Source organism: Peromyscus leucopus, chromosome 6 (assembly GCF_004664715.2).
Source record: "Peromyscus leucopus breed LL Stock chromosome 6, UCI_PerLeu_2.1, whole genome shotgun sequence".
In the NCBI taxonomy this organism is placed as follows: Eukaryota; Metazoa; Chordata; class Mammalia; order Rodentia; family Cricetidae; genus Peromyscus; species Peromyscus leucopus.
In genome coordinates, this window is record NC_051068.1 from 74,278,112 (window position 1) to 74,299,092 (window position 20,981).

A 20,981-nucleotide genomic window follows, 5' to 3' on the forward strand; every position below is an offset into this window, starting at 1 on the left:
ATGGTGGATGAGTTAGAAAAGGTTTGAATGAGGCTGTGTTTGAAGGAGGTTGCTTAGGCCTGGGGCTCTGAGAAACTAGGGGATACTAGAGCATTGCCTACCATGGAGCAAAACCTTACCCAGAGTAGCCTGCCATCAGAGAAAATGGAATCACTAAGACATTGAAATTCTGCTCCCACATCATTTTGCCCTACATACTCTGGACTCCAGAGTATGTGCATGCACTAGAAAGGATGTACTATTTACTATGTTATTGAAATGGCCTTGCTCACTACACTGGAGTGGAAAAGGTCAGCAAAGAACCAATCTGTTGGTTGATAAGTCATGACTGGAAGGAAACTTCCCTACTCCTGGAACTCGGATACTAGAATAAAAACAAGAAAGAAGAGAAAAATCCCAGTCCCAACTCACCCACCAATAGCTTTATTCTCTTTTGTCTCTTAAGCTCGTCCTATGGCAGATGAAGAGCCCACCTGGGACATCATGATCCGTCAGAGCTACCCCCAGAGGATGAAGCACTATGAATTCTACAAAGCAGTGATGCCACCCGTGGAACAGGAGGCATCAAGGGTTATCACCAGCCAGGGCACCGTTATCAAGTATATGCTGGATGGATCCACACAGGTCTATAGTATTTAAATGACCTTCCCCATGACAAAGTAAAAGACAATTGAACTATGAGTAAAGAGAAACACTACAACACATGGGAGGCACAAATAAAATGCAAGAGTACCTTAAAGTGACAAATGAAAAGGAGCATAGTGAAGGGGGTGCTGTCTATGAAAGCCAGGATGCAAATAATATATATGGTATATAGGAAGGGCTTCTCTAGACAGACATTACACCATCAAGAGCCACGAATAAGAAACAAGACTAGGCATCTAAGAAATCCCAAGAAAGTAAATGACAGATTCAATATTTCTTAAATCACCTAACAATAAATACTTGAACATAAATTTTAAATGAGCAAAAATAATATAGACAGAGACTCAAGAAGTTAACATTCTATTTTTAAAAAATTGACTGCTATGATGACAGTGAGATATCTCAGTGGGTAAGGGCACCAAGTGTGATGACATGAGCTTGATCTCCAGAACTCACGTGTTGGAAGGAGGGAAGAGACTCTGGAAAGCTGACATCTGATCTTCATATATGTGCCATGACATACACAGAGTGGGGTACAGGTAGGGATAGAGAGGGGAGTGAATAAGTAAAATATAGTTTAAAAATAAGTATAAAACTGCTGTGGGAGGGTTGGAGAGATAGCTCAGAGGTTAAGAGCACTGACTGCTCTTCCAGAGGTCCTGAGTTCAATTCCCAGCAACCACATGGTGGCTCACAACCATCTGTAATGAGATCTGGTGCCCTCTTCTGTATACATAATAAATAAATAAATCTAGAGGAAAAAAAAAAAGAAAGTCTTTAAAAAAAACTGCTGTGGGAAAAAATCAAGAGTTCTTAAAAATTAAAAGTAATTGTGAATGGCCAAGTAGTAGGGAGGGTGACTTGCAAGAGAGAACCAAGTTAAGAGGTATGGAAAGGTAATATATGCCCTAGGATTTCCAGAAGAAAATAATGCAAATGAAAGGAGAAATATAATTTAGAATATGACATGTGAAACATTTCTAGTGCTTAAAAGCATACTTCAATTCATCCCAGCCAAGTGCCAGTCTGGGTTGATGCTAATTTAATCTTGATACTTAGGACTGCACAGGTAGCCTGCAAAGCTCCTGAGGAGACCAGGAAGAATCAGATGAGAGTCACAGAGGCAGATGACTTCCTTATCAGACTCAAGGGAGACTATGCATATGGGTACTCATAAGGGTATCTGTGATACCTAGAGATGGCAGACATCCTTTGTAGAGGGTAAAAGAAATCAGGCATCAAAAATATAATACATTTTAAACATAATTGTTTGAACAATATTCATCCATATGGTTTTTCAATTATATAGAATAAGGGTGAAGAATAGAAAAAATATATGAACCCAACTAAAGGTAGGAAATAGAAACAAGACAGAGGTGGGTAGAAAATATGAAATCATATTCTTTGTTGTTTCCAGATCCAAATCTCCCCTCTGATGGCACCTTCTGGTGTAGAGCATGGAGGTCTTCCATCAACCTTTCTTCTTTAGATTGTTTTGAGCCCAAAAATGTTGGACACAGTATTCATTATGGACTGGCCTCCTCTTGGCTTCCGAGAATTCTGAGACCTTGTGTCCCTTTCAGATTCTCTTTGCAGATGGTGCTGTGAGCAGAAGTCCTGATTCGGGTCCTGTTTATGTGTCTCCTGATATATCCACAAGCCCCCATAATGGAGATTTGGTGGACTCGGCTTTTCAGCCCAAATCAGAAATAGGACCATCTGAGATTGTCATTACCAAGAAAGGTGACCAATGAAGTTTCTTGACTTGCTGAACTTAGTAGTTTTCAAATGCTTAACGGGTATTCAATATTATTATGATAACGCTCATCTTTCTAATATATTCATATATATTCATGTATATGCATATACACATATGCATATGTGAATTTTCATTGCCAAAACAGGATTGCTTAGTATTTCATGAACTGTGTTTTCCTCTGTATAATAAATATTGCACATTTCCCAATGCACAGCAGTCTCCTATGTTCTGTACCCTCTTACAAATTAGCTGTACAGTCTGAGGTAGTGTTTGAGGAAGTTGCTAATAGGATAATACCAAGATTCTGAATCAGCATCCCTGGGATGCTCTTGATCTTTCCTTCAAGTTGAGACAGGGCCCCTCAGATGCACTCATGAGGCTTCCATGTATGAGGCTTCCATAGCAGAAAGGAAAAAAAGCAAATTCAAGAGTCTGTGTTCACAGAAGACTCCTGATGCTGGCCCTAATCCTCCCTGTGTTTGTCATGGGCTGCACCTGGCTGGGGTCCAGGGCACCAAAACAAAGAACCAACATTCTGTGCCTTGTTTTCTGGCTGCCTTGTGAGGGTTGGCGTGTAGGGGGTGTTAGGTAATAGTTGATAGTGTCTGCAGTAGTTGACATCAAAGACTGCTGCCTGTAGAATTTCTGTTTCTACTCTCCTACTACCACAATATGCAAGCAGATGCTTCCTCACACCCGTGACAATGCCAAATATTATTTTTAAGTCTCATTCCGATCGATAACTAATTAGTGAATCTTGTTATTATTTGACTAATAGTGAGGTTGAATATTCAATAGTGTTTATTGAGTTTACTCACAGGAACTTCCACAAGAATTAATAATTTTTAGTTTTAACATTATCTATCTTGTCCATTGTAACAATTTCTTTGAAATTTTTTGAATTATTTAAGTCTCCATCTACATTTATTTTCAAATCTCTATAGTATTCCTAGCTTATTTTAATCACTGGTTCTTAATTGCTGAAATATAATTTATAACCTAATATGTGATCAATAATTCAAATCTATGCTTAAAAACAGCATACATCATGTAGTTATTTTGTACAGTGTTCTCTTTATATTTATTATATAAAACTTGTTAGTTGTGTTTTCCAGATATACCTGAGTTTAGCAACCTTTTCTGTAAAGGGCAAGATGGTAAATCTTACAGACTTGGCAAGCCATGTGTTCTCTGTCACAATTACTCAGCAATTCTGCTGGAGCATGAGAGTACTTTTTGATAATACATAATTCAATAAGCCTTGAATCTGTTGCATCCCAATAAAAACTATTTATGAACACTGAAATTTGAATTCGGTATCGTTCCCATGCATCATGAAATACTTTACATTCCTTCTAGCTGCTTAGAAATATGAGGTGTCATTACCTCACAGACTACACAGAACAGACTACAAGCCTCGCTTGTGGATAAATGGCCAGCCCTTACCGTGTATCCTTGCACGCTTTTACTCTCCCCCGCCACTTTATTCACCATGTTTACATTTATTGAAAGGAGGGTAGCGCCTCCTGGATGCTGTGTTCCTTGTCTTCTCGCATTATTTGTAAGCAGAATTTGTGTCTTTAATGGTTCTGTCAGATTTTCCTTCAAATAGTTTGGTAATATAATTTTAAATACAGCTTTAGAATTATTCTTTGTGGTGAGTTTAACTTGTCATCATTTGACAGTGTTGCTTTCTACTTGAATTATGAGGCTCCCTACCTTCCCACCCCACCCCCACCCCGCAATGCCTCTTTGCTTAGGTGGTTGTACCTCTGCTATCCGTTGTTCTGTGAAACTTCACCGACAGGACTTTTCCATTCTCATGTTCCTCTTTGTATGGCATGTGCGTAAATGTGTCTCTTATATGGGGCATATAGGTGGGTGTTGTCAAAGCTAAATTTGAAAGTTTTTGTTTTTTGAGATTTTAATTTATTATCATATAACTGACATTTCCTGAAAAACTCATTATACTGTCCTAATTCTCAAATGACAGTTTCCCTGAGTGTGGCATTCTAGACTGATGTTTGACCTCCTCCACACTCATTTAAAGATGGCTGTTAGCCTAATTCCTACTGCTCTAAAGATCATCTGTCCTCCGATCCTTCTTCATTTTTTATAATGATTCAAATACAATCTGACTATGTGTGGGTTTCTGTTTATGCACACAAGTGGGTGTAGATGTAACCAACCGTCTTATTAAATAAGAAACACAGAACCATCAGGTCGATCCCAGACCTCGAGGGAGACCTTGATCTGGAGGCAGTGGGAATGGGGGGTGGGCTGGGGGGAAGGGGAGGGGGCAGGAAGGGAGAGAACAAGGGAATCTGTGGCTATTATGTAGACCTGAATAGTATTGTTAAATAAATAAATAAATAATAATAATAATAATAAAAAAAGAAACACAGAACCAATGTAAAAGAGAAAGCCGAGAGGTCAGAGCTCAGAGCTAAAATCTCACCCTCCCTCCTGCCGTGGTTACAGCTTCCAGAAAGAGAGCTATTTCCCTGTGTGTAAGTCGTTTCATAGTCATTCTGCCTTCTCATTGGTTGTAAACCCAAACACGTGACTGCCTCATCACTGTCTGTATGTACAGCCCCCCAGGTCTTAAAGGCATATGTCTCCAATGCTGGCTGTATCCCTGAACACACAGAGATCTATGGGATTAAAGGCGTGCACCACCACCGCCACACTCTTGCAATGGCTGTAATAGCTCTGACCCCCAAGCAACTTTATTTATTAACATACAATCAAAATCACATTTCAGTACAATTAGAATACCACCACAAGTAGGAATGCATTAGGCATTTTGAATCTGTAGATAAGTGTCTCTCACTGATGTTTAAATGTCCCAATAATTATCTCATCAAATATTATTCCCATCCACATCTTTTTTCTCTTCTCTCTCTCTCTCTCTCTCTCTCTCTCTCTCTCTCTCTCTCTCTCTCTCTCTCTGTAATTCTCATAAAACATTTTAGAGGCCTTTGACCTCCTATTCCTTACTTCTGGGGTGATGAGGATTGGGACATTCACCTTCAGTCTAAATCATTGACTCAAGTCTATCTTTGAGATCTCTTCTAAAGTATATTATATCTTCTATTAAAATCTCATGTTAGGGGGCTGGAGAGATAACTCTGTGGTTAAGAGCACTGGCTGCTCTTCCAGAGATCCTGAGTTCAATTCCCAGCAACCACATGGTGACTTACAACCATCTATAATGGGATCTGATGTGCTCTTCTAGTCTGCAGGCATACATGCAGACAGAGCACTCATACCTAAAATAATACATAAATAAATAAAAATGTGTCAGGCAGTGGTGGTACACACCTTTAATCCCAGCACTTGAGAGGCAGGGGCTTCGAGGCGAGCCTGGTCTACAGAGTGAGTTCCAGAACAGCCTGGGCTACACAGAGAAACCCTGCCTTGAAAAACCAAAAGAACAAAACAAAACAAAACCCTCACATTAATATGTTTAAAATTCAGTTGTTACCTTTTTCCATATATATTTTCACTTATTTTATTTCTAATCTGCATTCTCTGTTTTTTTTTTTAAATTTTTAATATAAAAATATAATTACGGGGCTGGAGAGATGGCTCAGTGGTTAAGAGCACTGGCTGCTCTTCCAAAGGACCCAGGTTCAATTCCCAGCACCCACATGGTGGCTCACAACTGCCTGTAATTCCAGTTCCAGGAGATCTGACACCTTCACACCAATGCTCATAAAATAAAGTTAAATAAATTTAATATATAATTACATCACTTCTCCTTCCCTTTCTTCCTTTCAACCCCTTGTTCCCCCACATGCCTCCCAAATTGATGGTGTCTATTTCTTTGATTATTGCTGATACATATACATGTAAATATACAAGTATATACAATCTGCTGAGTCCATCTAGTATGGCTTATAGATGTGTATGATTTCAGGACTGACCCATCGGTATTAGACAACCAATTAGAGTACTCAACCCTGGAGAAGACTGGTTTCCCCTCTCACAGCAGTCACTGGTTGCCTGTGGTTCCTCATCTAGGGGTAGGGTCCCATTATGTTTCCCCCTTCCCAGTTAGCCTTTCTATTGCTATTATCATCATTCAGCTCTTGTTCAGGCAGCCATTATGGCTGAGGTATCATGAGTGTGGCTTGCCTGTCCTTTCTAGGAGACAAAGTTCAACAGTTGACTCTTTGCTCTTCTGTCATTTCCAGTGGTTCCACCCATTCTTCCACGCTGTTTTCTGTGCCTTGTATTGTAGATGCATTGATGGGGACTGGACTCCCCACCATCTGTTTGTGGGGCGTATAACCCCCCTTTTCTTTCTTTAGTCCCGGTTTTTCTTTTTTCATTAGTCCCTCTTCATGGCGCCATTCTGTAGGGCGTTTAACCCCCCTTTTCTTTCTTTAGTCACGGACTACTCCATGATCCTAAAATTTTCTTTGTGTCCCCAAAAGATACAGCGCCCCCCTCCAGCAGGAAGTAGTAAGAGAAGCTACGCCCAAATTCCCAAATATACCAAGCTGGCTTTGGAGATGTATAAAAGTTAAAACCTTCCTTTTTAAAAAAAGAAAAGGGGAAGTGCTGTGGGATGGTCTGTATGTCAAATCTGTTGCTCTGATTGGTCAATAAATAAAACACTGATTGGCCAGTGGCCAGGCAGGAAGTAGGTGGGACAAGGAGAGAGGAGAACTCTGGGAAGCAGAAGGCTGGGGGAGAGACACTGCCAGCTGCCGCCTTGACCAGCAGCATGTGAAGACGCTGGTAAGCCACCAGCCATGTGGCAAGGTATAGATTTATGAAAATGGATTAATTTAAGCTATAAGAATAGTCAGCAAGAAGCCTGCCACGGCCATACAGTTTGTAAGCAATATAAGTCTCTGTGTTTACTTGGTTGGGTCTGAGCGGCTGTGGGACTGGCGGGTGAGAGAGATTTGTCCTGACTGTGGGCAAGGCAGGAAAACTCTAGCTACATCTGTTGATCACTGTGGTGACCTTTTGTGGTTTTCTGTAATCGTCTCTTTGTTATAAAGAGAAGATTATTTGAAGGGGGGGGTGAAAGATATACTTATCTATGGGTATAAGAGTAAGTTTTAGAATGTTGTTAGGAATTACATTGGTTTAGTAAAGCAGTGGTATATGCTCTCTTCTAGGACCCATGACCTCACTAGCCCTGGTAATTGGGTAGGTTTCTAGTACCAGGCATGATTTTCCTCCTATTGCATGAGACCTAAGTCCAATTACACAACTGTTGGTTACCACCAAGATATGAATGTCACTATTGAAGTTTTAGATATCTCTTACCATGTTGGTCATTGTTGTAGTTCATTGACATTACAGCTGGACAGGACTATTGACTGCTTCCCTCCCTTGGCAGCTTACATAATGCTTTCTCATAATAAAAAAGCTAGAGTGCAGGAAGGAGGCTTTAGGATTATATCCAGCTCAAATCTTCCATGTCCTCTGTCTAAAGTATGCAGTGCCTTAAGCAGTAGGGACTTGCCTACATGAAATGTACAGGTAAATGGATGGATCTGGAAAACATGGAGTGAGATAACCCAGACACAGAAAAACAAGCACCACATATTCTCCCCTTTCTAGAATCCCTAGCTCCAAGTCTTCAGATATGAGAATTTAACCTGGAGTAACAGAAACCTGGAAAGTAAAAGAACTGGAGAGGGGATGAGCAATGTAAAAATAGAAATGGGACAAACAAGGAGGAAGGCTCTAATTTGTGACTAAGAAAAGAGGTCAACCCAGAGGACAGAGGAGGGAGAATGGACAAACAACATCAAGCATGGTTCATAAAGCCTCAAGGAATCATAGTACTTTATATTTAGCCAAAATTATAGGATCTATATTTTGATGAAGTTGTATCACTTGAGACGACAATGCTCCCCACAAGAGCAATATACTATCTAACAAAAGCCCCAGTACCAGGCATGAGAAACCTCCATTAGAGTTCGTGGTCAGGGTTGTCCAAGTAACTCCCAAAACAATACAGGCTATGGCTGTGGCCCCCTGTTGTTTCTCAGAGGTTGAAGGTAGCCTGCCTTCTCTTTATTCACACTTCCTGGCCCATTCTACCTGGAATCTCACATTTCAGATTTCTGTGCCTATTCAGATGCTTCCTCTGACTCTCCATTGAAGAGCTTAAACTTCAGTGCTTTGGGGCTATTACATGATTGTTTTTATTTCTTATTGCTTTAACTCTAAATTCTTTGGACTGATACAAATATAGATGCATTCCTTTGAAAATAGTTTTGTTTCAGGAAGGAAAATATCAGGGCTTCTATTTTAACCCTAATATTAAATTATTATTCTGAGGGGTTTGAAAACGTCACCTAAGCAGTGGTCATTTTCTTTATTATATAGCTGAAACATTTTTGCCTTCCGTGCTCAGTGCCATATTTGAACATTGAAAACTTGTCTGGCCGTGCTGGGGGACAGTAGAAGAAAGCATGCATTTATACTGTAAATAATTCACACTTTCTTTGAGGCCAGCTCTTTGCGGTCTCCAGCTTCTAGAAGTGTTTCATATTAAACTCCCCGGCACCAGCCTGAATGAGCTCTGGCTTTCATTCTTTCCTTAGTGCTATGTCACCCCAGTTTGAGAAGGACTCACAGGGCAAAGCCCTCTTCAGGCCAAGCTTCACTTCCTTGGGTTCTCCTCCACCCCAGCCTTTACTGGGTCCTTGGCTCATGCTGACCATATCATTCAGTTAGCAGTTCAGAGACACTTGTATCTAGTAAATACCTTCTGGTAGTTTTAGTTATCTTCTGTGGAATTCTTCATATCTAGTTGGTGATGTTGCTGGAAATAGAACACCAGCTGCACCTATTCCTCATGTCTGGTCACTGCCTGGTCTTCTTCACTTCATCTATTTGTGCACTTAGTTATTTAAGATTTCAGAGTCTGCACATGATCCTTCCTTTGTGTTCCTCCAGCTCTCATACCCATCCTCATCCTTTCACACCTGAATTCTCCCATCTCCGTTGGCACCAACACTGTGTTTATTTGTATCTATTGCCATCTAGAATATCTAGTTCTCTAATATTTTCTGACTATTGCTCATACTTTCCTTATGACTAATTTTCCATATTCCTGCCAAAAGCACCCAAGTTATCTTTTGACAATGTCACGATCCCTCTTAAGTGTTTTCTGTAGGAAATTCCAAGGTCTGTAACATGCCATAAAGATACACTTTTACTGGATCCATGCCTCCCTCTCCAGTCTCTCCTCTCAACCAAAGTTTATCCCCTGACTAATAAATTGCTCGAGGGTGTCTGCACATACCATGCTGTCGTCACTCCCCTCCCCATTCCATTATCTTTCTTGCATTCTCATGCTGGCATGACTCTTCCACTGCTGTCAACAAGAAAATAAGAGGACAAGGCAGGGGAAGAGAGGAAAGAGGAAGTAGAGAAAACACAGCACCCAGTGTTTGCTCCCTCTTGGGGGAGGGTGTCTATGCATTTTCTGCAGCTGCACCATGTTCCTCTCTGATGCTGTTCAGAAGTATTAACAAGTCACAAACAAATCCAGGGGCAACAGGAGGGCTGAACTTACCTCACGTCTTTAGTTCCTCCCATTCATTGAGTCCCTGTGCATTGAACTGAGATTTGTACTCCCATGCATGAACATTTTATGTTCTGGGTTTAGAGACTCCTCCCAGAATTAACAATCCTTTACTCTCTGCTTGTAATGTATTTCTAAGTCTGTGTTTATGTCATCATTGAGGCCCGATGATCAGAAAGTCTGATTTATGAGTTTTCTTAGAAAAGTGAAAATCTACCAGGATAGAGAACTGAGACATTGGTAGCAGAGTCCCATGAGGAGATCTATGGTTCTACACATGTTCCCCCAGATGTTGAGGAAGATAGAAATGGGAGCATGCATCTGATAGTTGTTGATGTAGTGATTCAACTGTACAAAGTCATTTCTGCTAATGAGAATTCAAGGGCATGACTGGCTTGTGAGGTTCCCCAGATTTAGAACCGACAAGACAGAGGAGATTAAAGGTCTCAAAGACAGGAAGGAGTAGATTTGATATGCAGGAGAAATGTGAGGCACCAAAAAGTAGAATATAGACTACACGATCTTGGATTCCAGGATAAATAAGGAAGGTTAAAACTACAGAAATAAACAGAATTGATTTTGTTCCCCAAACAGCAAGTTGCATGTATGTGTGTCTTTCTGGGGGAAGGCGATGACAGTTCAGCTAAGGGTTAGGTCCCAGACTGATCTATTTTTAGCCTAACTTTCTCTAGGGAAAAGTAATATAACTGATGACTATTGCTTTTCTATGTCAGTGTCTAAGTAAGTTTATGCTGTGTTGGGACTTAATGAACAATTTATGAAAGTGTTATAGTTACATTTCTCTGTCTAATTGTACTTGAACATCAACAGGAAAAGGTCACAAAAATCAAACATCTATGGCACATAAGAATGAAACCCAAGATGCTCTCCCAGAGGTGACTCATACAGTAACTACTATGGATTCCCACGCTGGCACTTGGTTTACGACAACACCCGATGGAAATCAGATTGGCACCAAAGGACTACAGAAAATTGCCAACTTGAAACCATTTTTATCCTTCCAGGCTACAGATCCCATCAATGGAACGGTATGACAAACTAGAGCACATCACAAAAAAAAAATGTCTAAACCATTAAGACAAAAATGTCTAAACAAATTTATTAGAGTCCTGAAACAACATGTAGAAGAATGTGTGGCAAATCATAACTTTCAAATATTTGTTAGGTGGTAGGTGGGTAGGTGGGTAGGTGGGTAGGTGGGTAGGTAGATGGATGGATGGATGGATGGATGGATGGGTGGGCCCATTGTCCCCAATCTAAAAATCACTGTGTAGTGTAGTGGCAAGCATACTGTTTTCTGAAATTACTCTGTGTGTGTGTGTGTGTGTGTGTGTGTGTGTGTGTGTGTGTACATGAAATCATATTAGAACAAAATACCAACTTTTGAAATGAGGTTCAGATCATGGATTTGGTTATAGATTTTTTTAATTCTTTTTCTTTTCTTTCATTTATTTATTTAAATAAATTAATTTTGTTGTGGCTGCTATTGAGATAGTCTTGCTGTGTAACCCAGGCTGGCTTTTAACTTGAACTTCTACCTTAGCCTCTGTAGTACACTGCAATGTTGGCTACCTCATGAATTTTTTTATACTACTTACAGATAAATGTGATTAATGCCACATGTCTCTTTATGTCAAATATATTTGTATACATGTTTCATTTCTATAGCCCTCTGTAGTGAGTGATCAAAATTTGTTCATGACCTAGGCCTTCAAAGAATCACACATTGCATAACTAAAGTACTCAACATCAGTGAACAACTGGGCAGGATGTTATTCGACTAGAACAGTAATTGGCAAACAAATGTCATAAAAGTTTGTCACCCAGCCATCAATGGTACCAGAGTTCGAACTATGACAGTGTGTTTTCAAAGCTCATACTCTCAGTTACCTCGTCATACAGCTGTTTTTCTCATTATGCATTCTTGACTGGGATTATCAATGATACAATGAGAACCTAAAATAGAGCTCAGCATACATTTCTCTCCTAAGTTAAAATGTCTGCCTATCATGATAATATGTGACAGTCACCTCTTCCCAGAAGGCCTAGAAAAACCTAGTGAATATATTCTCACATAGAGACCACTGATCAAAACCAAATATCCCCAACAGTTAGGACAGTAGACGTCTAGAAAATTGAGAGTGCCTAATTAGTGGATATGCATTTTATAATCTACAGAACTGCACCGACAAGTTGGAATATCCAAACAAATACTGAGGTGGAGTTTGGAATATATAATATTTCTTAGGGATGCCATATCTTCAAAGAAGGGGAAGGAAATGGTTGAATTGTAGTATAAACCCAACAAAGTTGTAATCCACCCAGCAATGATCTCACAGACAAGTGCTACTTGTCCTGATGTCTCAAGTCTGGGAGGAATGACTAATAGACCCATAGAACCCCGCCCCATTTGGTCTCTGGAAACAGCTACCCAGAAACAGTACAAGTCTAAGACAAAGTTGCTATCTTCCAAAGAGGCAAGTGTTAAATGAGCCTAGAGCTGGCATCAGTTTGCTGACTTCACTCTCCATGCTGGGAGTCTTCTCTTGAAAAGAGTTCTAGACCACATAACATAGCTTCCCCTACTCCATGCATGATACACACATATGGCTTGGGAACTTTACCAGTGATTTAGTCCATTCAGGTTGCTATAACAAAATGCCAGAGCCTGGGAAGCTAATAAGCAACAGAGATTTATTTATGGAAGCTCTGAAAGTGAGATATTTCAAAAGAGAGTGAATAACCTCCATGGCCTGAGCACATAATTCTAGGTTGCAGCCTGATTTCATTGCAGCCTCGGAAAATGGAAAGGGATTGTTCCCTGGAATACCTTTTATGAGGTTACTAATCTAACTAAAGAGGACTCTAGCTTCATAAGCATGTCATTTCCCAAAAGCCCCAATTCCTAATGGTCCCACTGTGGGAGCTGGGGTTTTAGCATATCAGTTTGGGGGAGACAGTCAGTTCACAATAGCTGGTCAGTGATTGGCTATAGTCCACAAAGGACTGGTTGTTCTTTCAGATTGAAGGAACTGCCAGAATTAGTTGACTGTTTCATGATTCCTACTCTGTCTATGTATCTAAAACCACTCAGTGGTGTTTCATTTCACTTAGGATAAAGTCTGAAGTCTCTCCCACTTGGTCTGTAGCCTCCCAGGCTCCCATTATCTGCCCACTCCTCTTTGTCCCTCCATATGCTTTGCTCAAGCCACAACCCTTCTCTTACATCCTGGGCTCAAGTTCAGCACCATTTCCTTGGGCAGAGAACTAAGCCAAGCAAAGCACTCACCACAGAACCCAGCAGCCGTGAAACGTCCTCCTTCCAGTGACCTCTAACTCTCTAGAGTAAGGAATTCTATGCCAGTTCACCATAGCATTCATCATACTGCACACCCTGCACTCAGCACTCTGTAACTGACAGGTGATGGACTGTTGACCTGTTGTCTTTCTGTCTGAGGTCATCCATTCAGCCATTTCCCTTCTGTGCTGGTTAATCTTCATGGTCAACTAGACTAGATTTAAAATCACCTGAGACATGCACCTCTAGGCATGTCTTGAGGGTGGGAGAAGACTCACCCTACTCGTGAGCTGGATGTCTAGACTGGTTTATGCAGAGCAAAGAGGAGCAAGCCAGCCCAATATCCATCATCACTCATCTCTCCTACTTCCTGCTACAGACACAGCATCATCAGCTTGTGCTCCCACTGCCATGCCTGCCCTGCTGTGATAGACTGCTTCCTATCAAACATGAACCCAAATAAGCTTCCTCCCTTAAGTTGTTTCTGGACATATATGTATTCACAGAGAAGAGAAAGTTACTAATACTTTGCCCAGACCCTCTCCATCTCATATGGGAAGACACTCTACTTGAACCTGTGTTTAAACTAACAGTACAGAATAGTCTTTCACACATGATTACATTTACTCAGCTTTAAGGAAAGATTCAGGACAGGAAGCACAGTACAATTAGCATTCCATCCTCATAAGCTAGAACACTAACAGCAACCCACATACATAGCATTCTGAACCCCTCAAGTCCATAAACAGCATGTATGGCAGGCAAATAAAAGTCTATGTAGATGTGGGTCACCATGACAGGCAAATGAGTCTATGCAGATGTGGGTCACATGACAGGCAAATGAGTCTATGTAGATGTGGGTCACCATGACAGGCAAATGAGTCTATGTAGATGTGAGTTATCTTGGCTAGAAGGAGCTTCAGCCTCTCTCCTCTACAGTCTCCATCACTGTGCTGATAGCCAACTTGCAGCTCACCCTATCCAGGGTGGTCCTTTAAAGCAGGGATCTCACAACACAAGGGTGCCACATTTATCTCATCTCAATAGTTTCCAAGGAAACAGATCCTATGAACTGTATCCCAGACTGACCTCTATTGACCCAGTCCTGATTCTTTATCTTTTATATTTTGAAATGTTCCCTGTCACTTAATTCTTGAGTGACTTTAACATTTTTTCTTAAAGATCTATAAGCCTAAATTTCCTCATCTATACAATGGGAGTCCTATCTATCTCAGGAATCATTGAAAGTAGTAGATCAAGTAGATGACAAAACCTTCACATTCACTGAGCATAGAAATAAGCTTACTGGGGTCTAACCACCCAGCCTGAAGATTATGCTCTGCTTCTGACGTTCAGGTCATGACTACTCGAGAAGACAAGGTGATCATTGTTGAGAAGAAGGATGGAACCCGGATTGTGGATCATGCTGATGGTACCAGAATCACAACCTTTTATCAGGTTTATGAAGATCATATTGTTCCTCCAGATGATGGAGAAACAAGTGAGTTGTGTTTTTCAAGACAGTAACAACAGAATTTTCCAACTTTTTTTTTTTTTTTTTTTTTTTTTTTTTTTTTTTTTTTTTGGTTTTGGAGACAGGGTTTCTCTGTGTAGCTTTGCGCCTTTCCTGGAACTCACTTGGTAGCCCAGGCTGGCCTCGAACTCACAGAGATCCACCTGGCTCTGCCTCCCGAGTGCTGGGATTAAAGGTGTGCGCCACCACCGCCCGGCAAATTTTCCAACTTTTTAGTATGAAACAAGTAGAAATCTCATTATCAAAAACATTTATAAAAATAAGGGAGTCAACCAGAGAATACACATGCAGTCCAAAGAGGGTCCTTTGGTCCCCATTGTGATGATGATGATGGTGGTCATAAGGTTTATCTTGGTGTGTTCTTTAAATTGTAAAAATTGTACCTCTTTATCATATGCAACACATTTTGAAGTATTTGTATGTTGTGCAGTAGTCAAGCAGGCTGCCTCACACACATCATGTTTTGAGTTGAGAACTCTTAAAACCTATGCTTATCAGTTTTCAAGTGTTATATATTATTATATTTACTTTAGTTATGCCTTTCAAGATACCTTTAAGTTATGTTTCCTCTGTAATTGAATCTTTATAACATTTGACAAACATCTTTCCAACTCCCACAGCTAGTAACTATCATCTTACTCTCCACTTCTGTGAATTCAACTTTTTAAAATTCCATGTGTATGTTTATGGTGCGTATACATGTATATATGTGGTGTGTATGCAAATGTATACATATGTGTGCCTATATTTGTGCATGTGTGTAGACATGCATGTGAATGTATGTTTGCATGTATATATGTGTGTGTATCTGTGTATATGAGAGTATGCAGGCATGTGGTGTGGATATATGTGTGTTGTATGCATGTGATGTGTAGTGTATGCGTGCATATGTGCATGTGTGTGTGATATGTGTGTGTGATTGTGCAGCATTTGTCTTCCTAGTCCTGTCTTACTCAACATAATGTCCTCCAGTTTCATCACAAATGACAGGATTTCCTTTTTCTTTAAAGCTGACTAGTATTCCATAATGTATCTTTGTCACATTTTCTTCACTCTTAATGGATACTTGATTGATTCTTAAGCTTGGCTGTTGTGAACCATGGCCATGGCCGCAGTAAGCAGGAAGTGCATTAGTACCGTCTATTGTGCTCGTTGTCCCCATTCGAGACAGGATTGTCACAGCTGTAGTTGGCTGATTGATAAAGACCTAGGGCCAAAATTGGCAACTAAAAGCTAATGATCACTACTCATCCATTCTTGATGTTGACTCCAAGATCTCTCTCCTTCAATCCTTGGCATATTCAGTTTGCATAAGCGGGTGAGTTCAGACGGGTCTTCCCTCACAGCTGAGCATCTCATTGTCAGAAATATATGGATGAAAAAGGAAGCTACAGCTGCTAATTAATTAGAGCCTACTCAAAGAATCTGGGAGGGTACCACTCAGCCTGGCCTCAATTTAAAGAGTGTTTACAAACCCAAGTTATTCCAGGTTCTTTCTCTTTAATGGCAGAGTGGTTTTCTTTAGAGTGTATTTAAGGCATACAGCTTAATGTTTTAATACATTCTTATATAGTTGTGGTGGTTTAAAAGAAAATGGCCCCAAAGGGAGTGGCACTATTAGGAGGAGTAGCCTTGTTGGAGTAGGTGTGGTCTTGTTGGAAGAAGTGTGTCACTGTGGGGACAGGCTTTGAGGTTTCTTTTGCTGAAGATACCACCCAGTGTTTCAGTCCATTTTCCTGTTGTTTTCTGATCAAGATGCAGCCAGCACCATGTCTACCTGCATGCCAACATGCTCCCTGCCATGATGATGCTGGACTGAACCTATGAAACTGTAAGCAAGCCACCCCAATTAAATGCTTTTCTTTATAAGAGCTGCTGTAGTCATAGTGTCTCTTCACAGAAATAGAAACCCTAAGACAGAAGTTGGTCAGGCGTAGGATATTGCTGTGATAGGCCTGACATGTTTTTGTTTGGAGGAATTTGGACTTTGGTACTTTGGGTTAATTAAAGCAGTGGAATGCTTTAAGCACTGTTTAATGGGCCATACTAGTAGGAGCATGGAAGGTAGGGGTGCTGAGAGTTATTTGAACTGTTACGAACTCTTCAGAGGAGAAGAACTTTAGTATTTTGCCTAGAGATCATTCTTGTGATATTTTGGTGAAGAAAATGGCTGCCTTTTGCCCTTGTCTGAAGAGTCTGCCTGAGGTTAAAGTGAAGAGTTTTGGATTAAATTCTATTGGCAGAGGAAATCTCAAAACATCCTAGTATAGACTCTGTTGTGCAATTAAGATTTATAATGGAAAGGAGCAAGCAGAGAAGGATAAATTACAAAATGTACATTTTAAGGGAAAAAAGAGTTCTAGGAAGTGGAATGGAACTAAATCCTCTGTTCAAGGAGAGAAACAGATTAAGAATAGGGAGTGGTGACCTGAGGGTAAGATCTCACTCAGCTAAGTTTCCAACTTGTGAAAAGGAACTAAAGAAAAGCTGAGAGCTGGGTATGATGGTGTACACCTTTAGTCCCAGCACTTGGAAGACAGAAGCCTGAGGCCAGCCTCATCTAGAGATCCAGTTTCAGGAAAGACAAGCTTAGGCAGTGAAGGACAGAAAAATGATGAAGATGTAATTGTATGAAGGGGGTCTTGTTCCAGTCCCAGTAAGCAGCAGAACTTGGCAGCTTTGACCACATGATTTTAAGGATAGAAGAAATGGATTGTGGAATTTGCCTTTGTGCCTGAGGAAAGCTACTGAGGCCAGGCATGTGTCAGGGGTATAGGCTAGGCATGTGTCTGGGGTATTCCTGAATGGAGGCCTAGAGAGGCCATTGTGTGAAGCTGTGATGTTGAAACCTGGATTGCCTTGGAAACCCCAAGATGTTGGAAATGCCAGAGCTCTGGGATCTCTGCCAAGGAGAGCTGCTAACAGGGAGTGGAACCAGCCCAAGAGAAAGAAGTGTGCTGCAGTCAACAAGACTGAACAGTTGGAGATCTGAAGAGTGTTTTGATAGTAGACATGGAGCTGCAAGTTTGGAGTTTGCCAAGCTGGTTTTTTTTTTTTTTTTTTTTTTTTTTTTGTCTTGCTTTAGTCCAGTATTTCCTCACTATGCTCCCTTCCCTACATTTTGTAACAGCAATATATATCCTGTGCCATTATATGTTGGAATATGTGACTTGCTTTTTTATTTCAGTTTTACAAAGGATTACAGTTAAGAGATTGCCATAAGTCTCAGAAGAGATTTTGGACATTGGACTTTGAAACAACTTTGAAAAACTATTATAGACTATGGGGACTTTTAAAGTTGGACTAAATGCATTTTTGCATTATGATATGGCTACAAGTCTGGGGGCCAAGGAGTAGAACATGGTGGCTTGAAAATGGCCTCCAAAGGGAATGTCACTATTAAGAGAAGTGGCTTTGTTGGAGTATGGACTTGTTGGAGGAAGTGTCACTGTAGGGACAGGCTTTGAGGTCTTTTTTGCTGAAGATACCACCCAGTGTTTCAGTCCATTTCTCTGATCAAGATGTAGCCAGCTCTATGTCTGCCTACATGCTGCCATGCTCCCTGCCGTGATGATAATTGACTGAACTTCTGAGCCACCCCAATTAAATGTTTTCTTTTTATTAGAGTTGCTGTGGTCATGGTGTTTCCAACTAAGACAATAGTGAAATGATGATTCCAATCAGAAAAATTAATAACTCCATCACCTTATAGTATTAACTTGTATATAATAAGAATACCTAAAAGCTACTTTTTTGGAAAATCTCTGTTGTGTAATACAATATTATCATAGTAGATCTTGTCCATCTTGCCTAAGAGACCCTCACTTCCCTACCCCTCCCTATAACATGTATACTATATAAAATGTTAACTTTGAGCTTTTATTATATAGATTCCCTTGATGAAACAGGTACATGAATGCTATTTTCAATATTTCAATGTCACATCATTGAAATATTGGGAAAAATATAAATGTTCATCAGTGATAGAATGGAAAAATAAAATGTATTATATGCCTAAAAGGAACACTATTTCATGATGATAAGAAACTATATACATACACAGCTACAAATGCACAAACACATACACACAAACACACACACACATACGTGCACTAAATATACACTAAAACAATCCCACACTTAATGCAAGCACACATACTTACTACAAATACACTGTATATAAACATATTATGTATAAAAACACATGGCATACACACACACACACACACACACACACACACGTACACACACACACAAGATTTCTAGAGACTCCAAGTTTGGTAGCACAGGCCTGTCAAAGGGAGGACCAAGAGATCAAAATCAGTTTTTACTACATAATGAAACCCTCTCTCAAAAATAAAAATTGTTAGAGACCTCAAAACAATGTTGGAAAAAAAAGTGTATAAAATGATATGGTAATTATATAATTTAAAAGATTTGTATGCAATTTATGTAAATTTAAAGTACATAAATCTCATGTGTTGTTTGTTCTTAGCATATATTCATATATAATATAAAAATGACTTGTAACACAAAAACCTAGGCATAGGATAAAACTTCAATTTTACCTGCAATTTTCCTCATAAACATATAAATTTGAAACAACGTGACAGGGTTGGAACAAGTGTCAGTTTTCATTTATGAGTATATTTTATGAATTTAAATTTTTAAATTGAAAAATTAAATGTCTCCACTTCTCAAAATAAAAAGAATATTTGTATCTAGAGTTTTCCTGCCTTGCCTACAGTCAGGACAAATCTTTGTCACCGGCCAGTCCCACAGCCGCTCAGACCCAACCAAGTAAACACAGAGGCTTATATTGCTTACAAACTGTATGGCCGTGGCAGGCTTCTTGCTAACTGTTCTTATAGCTTAAATTAATCCATTTCCATAAATCTATACCTTGCCACGTGGCTAGTGGTTTACCGGCATTTTCACATGCTGCTTGTTATAGTGGCGGCTGGCAATGACTCCTTCCACCTTCCTGTTCTTTCTTTTCTCCTCTCTGTTAGTCCTGCCTATACTTCCTGCCTAGGCACTGGCCAATCAGTGTTTTATTTATTGACCAATCAGAGTAATTTGACATACAGACCATCCCACCGCAAATATTAACCACATACTTAATAAGACAGTATACTAAATCATGTATGAAAGTAGATTCTAGAACTATTCCGAACTGACAAGGATTTTGGGCCATACTCCCACCCTGTGGAGAGCACCCGGGTCCTTTTTTCCATGAGGAATCCACACAGCAAGGAGACAGCCTGAGGCTGATTGCCCAGTGTATGCACCCTATCCAATCTCCTTACCTTGCATTTTACTTGTAGCCGAAGGTCCAGGGACTGTCACCAGACAGGTGAAGTGTATGCGGATAGAAAGTTCACACTATGCCACTGTTATCACCAACTGCGAGGACAGTAGCTGCTGCGCCACCTTTGGGGATGGAACATCTGTTATTGCAAAGCCACAGGGATCATACCAGGTAGGTCAAGTTGGGAAATGCACATGTCCTGTTGCTAACAGAGCATGCTCTGCTGGGACAGTGGGAATTTCCACAATGACACTAGGTGTTGCTTTCATCACTCACCTGATCTTAGAATACACGTCTCACAGTTTGATTTTTCATTTTTTCAATCAATTCTAGGAATACATTGTCCTGTTTGTTGGGGGAAAGTTAGTAGCATTGAGTCAAGATTAGACAAAGAAGATCCTCACACTGTGCACTGTGGGGACAGAATCACTCCAGCAGTCTGACATGTACCCACCTGCCTCTTTCCTTCTCCTCCACCACTTGATTGCAGTCCACCCCTAACTCCTCAGCAGAAATGAGGGAACAGGCAGTCTGCTTGGTCCTGGGCAACACAACCCTATCCAATCTCTCTGATTGTCCTATTAAACACAGCATTCTGGTGTCAGCATAAAGTACCTTTAGTCTTTGAAAGATTTCCACCACCACCCCATTTTTTGCTCATTAGAGAAGGAACATGAGCTAAAATATCACACATCATGTTATAAGAGGCTGAGAACTGAAAGCTGGGGTGTGATGGACACATGGTCATCACTGTGACGGTAGATGAACTAGGGTATCCTTCTCATCTCCCTGGTCATCATATTTTCTCTCTTCATCCAGTATAGATGGCTATGGGGCAAATTAAGTGCT

At 40.3% G+C, this 20,981-nt stretch overlaps 1 protein-coding gene across 1 annotated transcript in view; it reads left to right on the top strand.

The window, feature by feature from the left end:
• Positions 1 to 20,981, top strand: part of Spag17 (sperm associated antigen 17) — a 244,861-nt gene that overhangs the window by 165,945 nt on the left and 57,935 nt on the right. Inside the window, 5 exon segments of the mRNA XM_037206932.1 lie at positions 446 to 624; positions 2,229 to 2,388; positions 10,800 to 11,017; positions 14,644 to 14,788; positions 20,149 to 20,303. Of these exon segments, the coding sequence (XP_037062827.1) occupies positions 446 to 624; positions 2,229 to 2,388; positions 10,800 to 11,017; positions 14,644 to 14,788; positions 20,149 to 20,303 (857 nt within the window).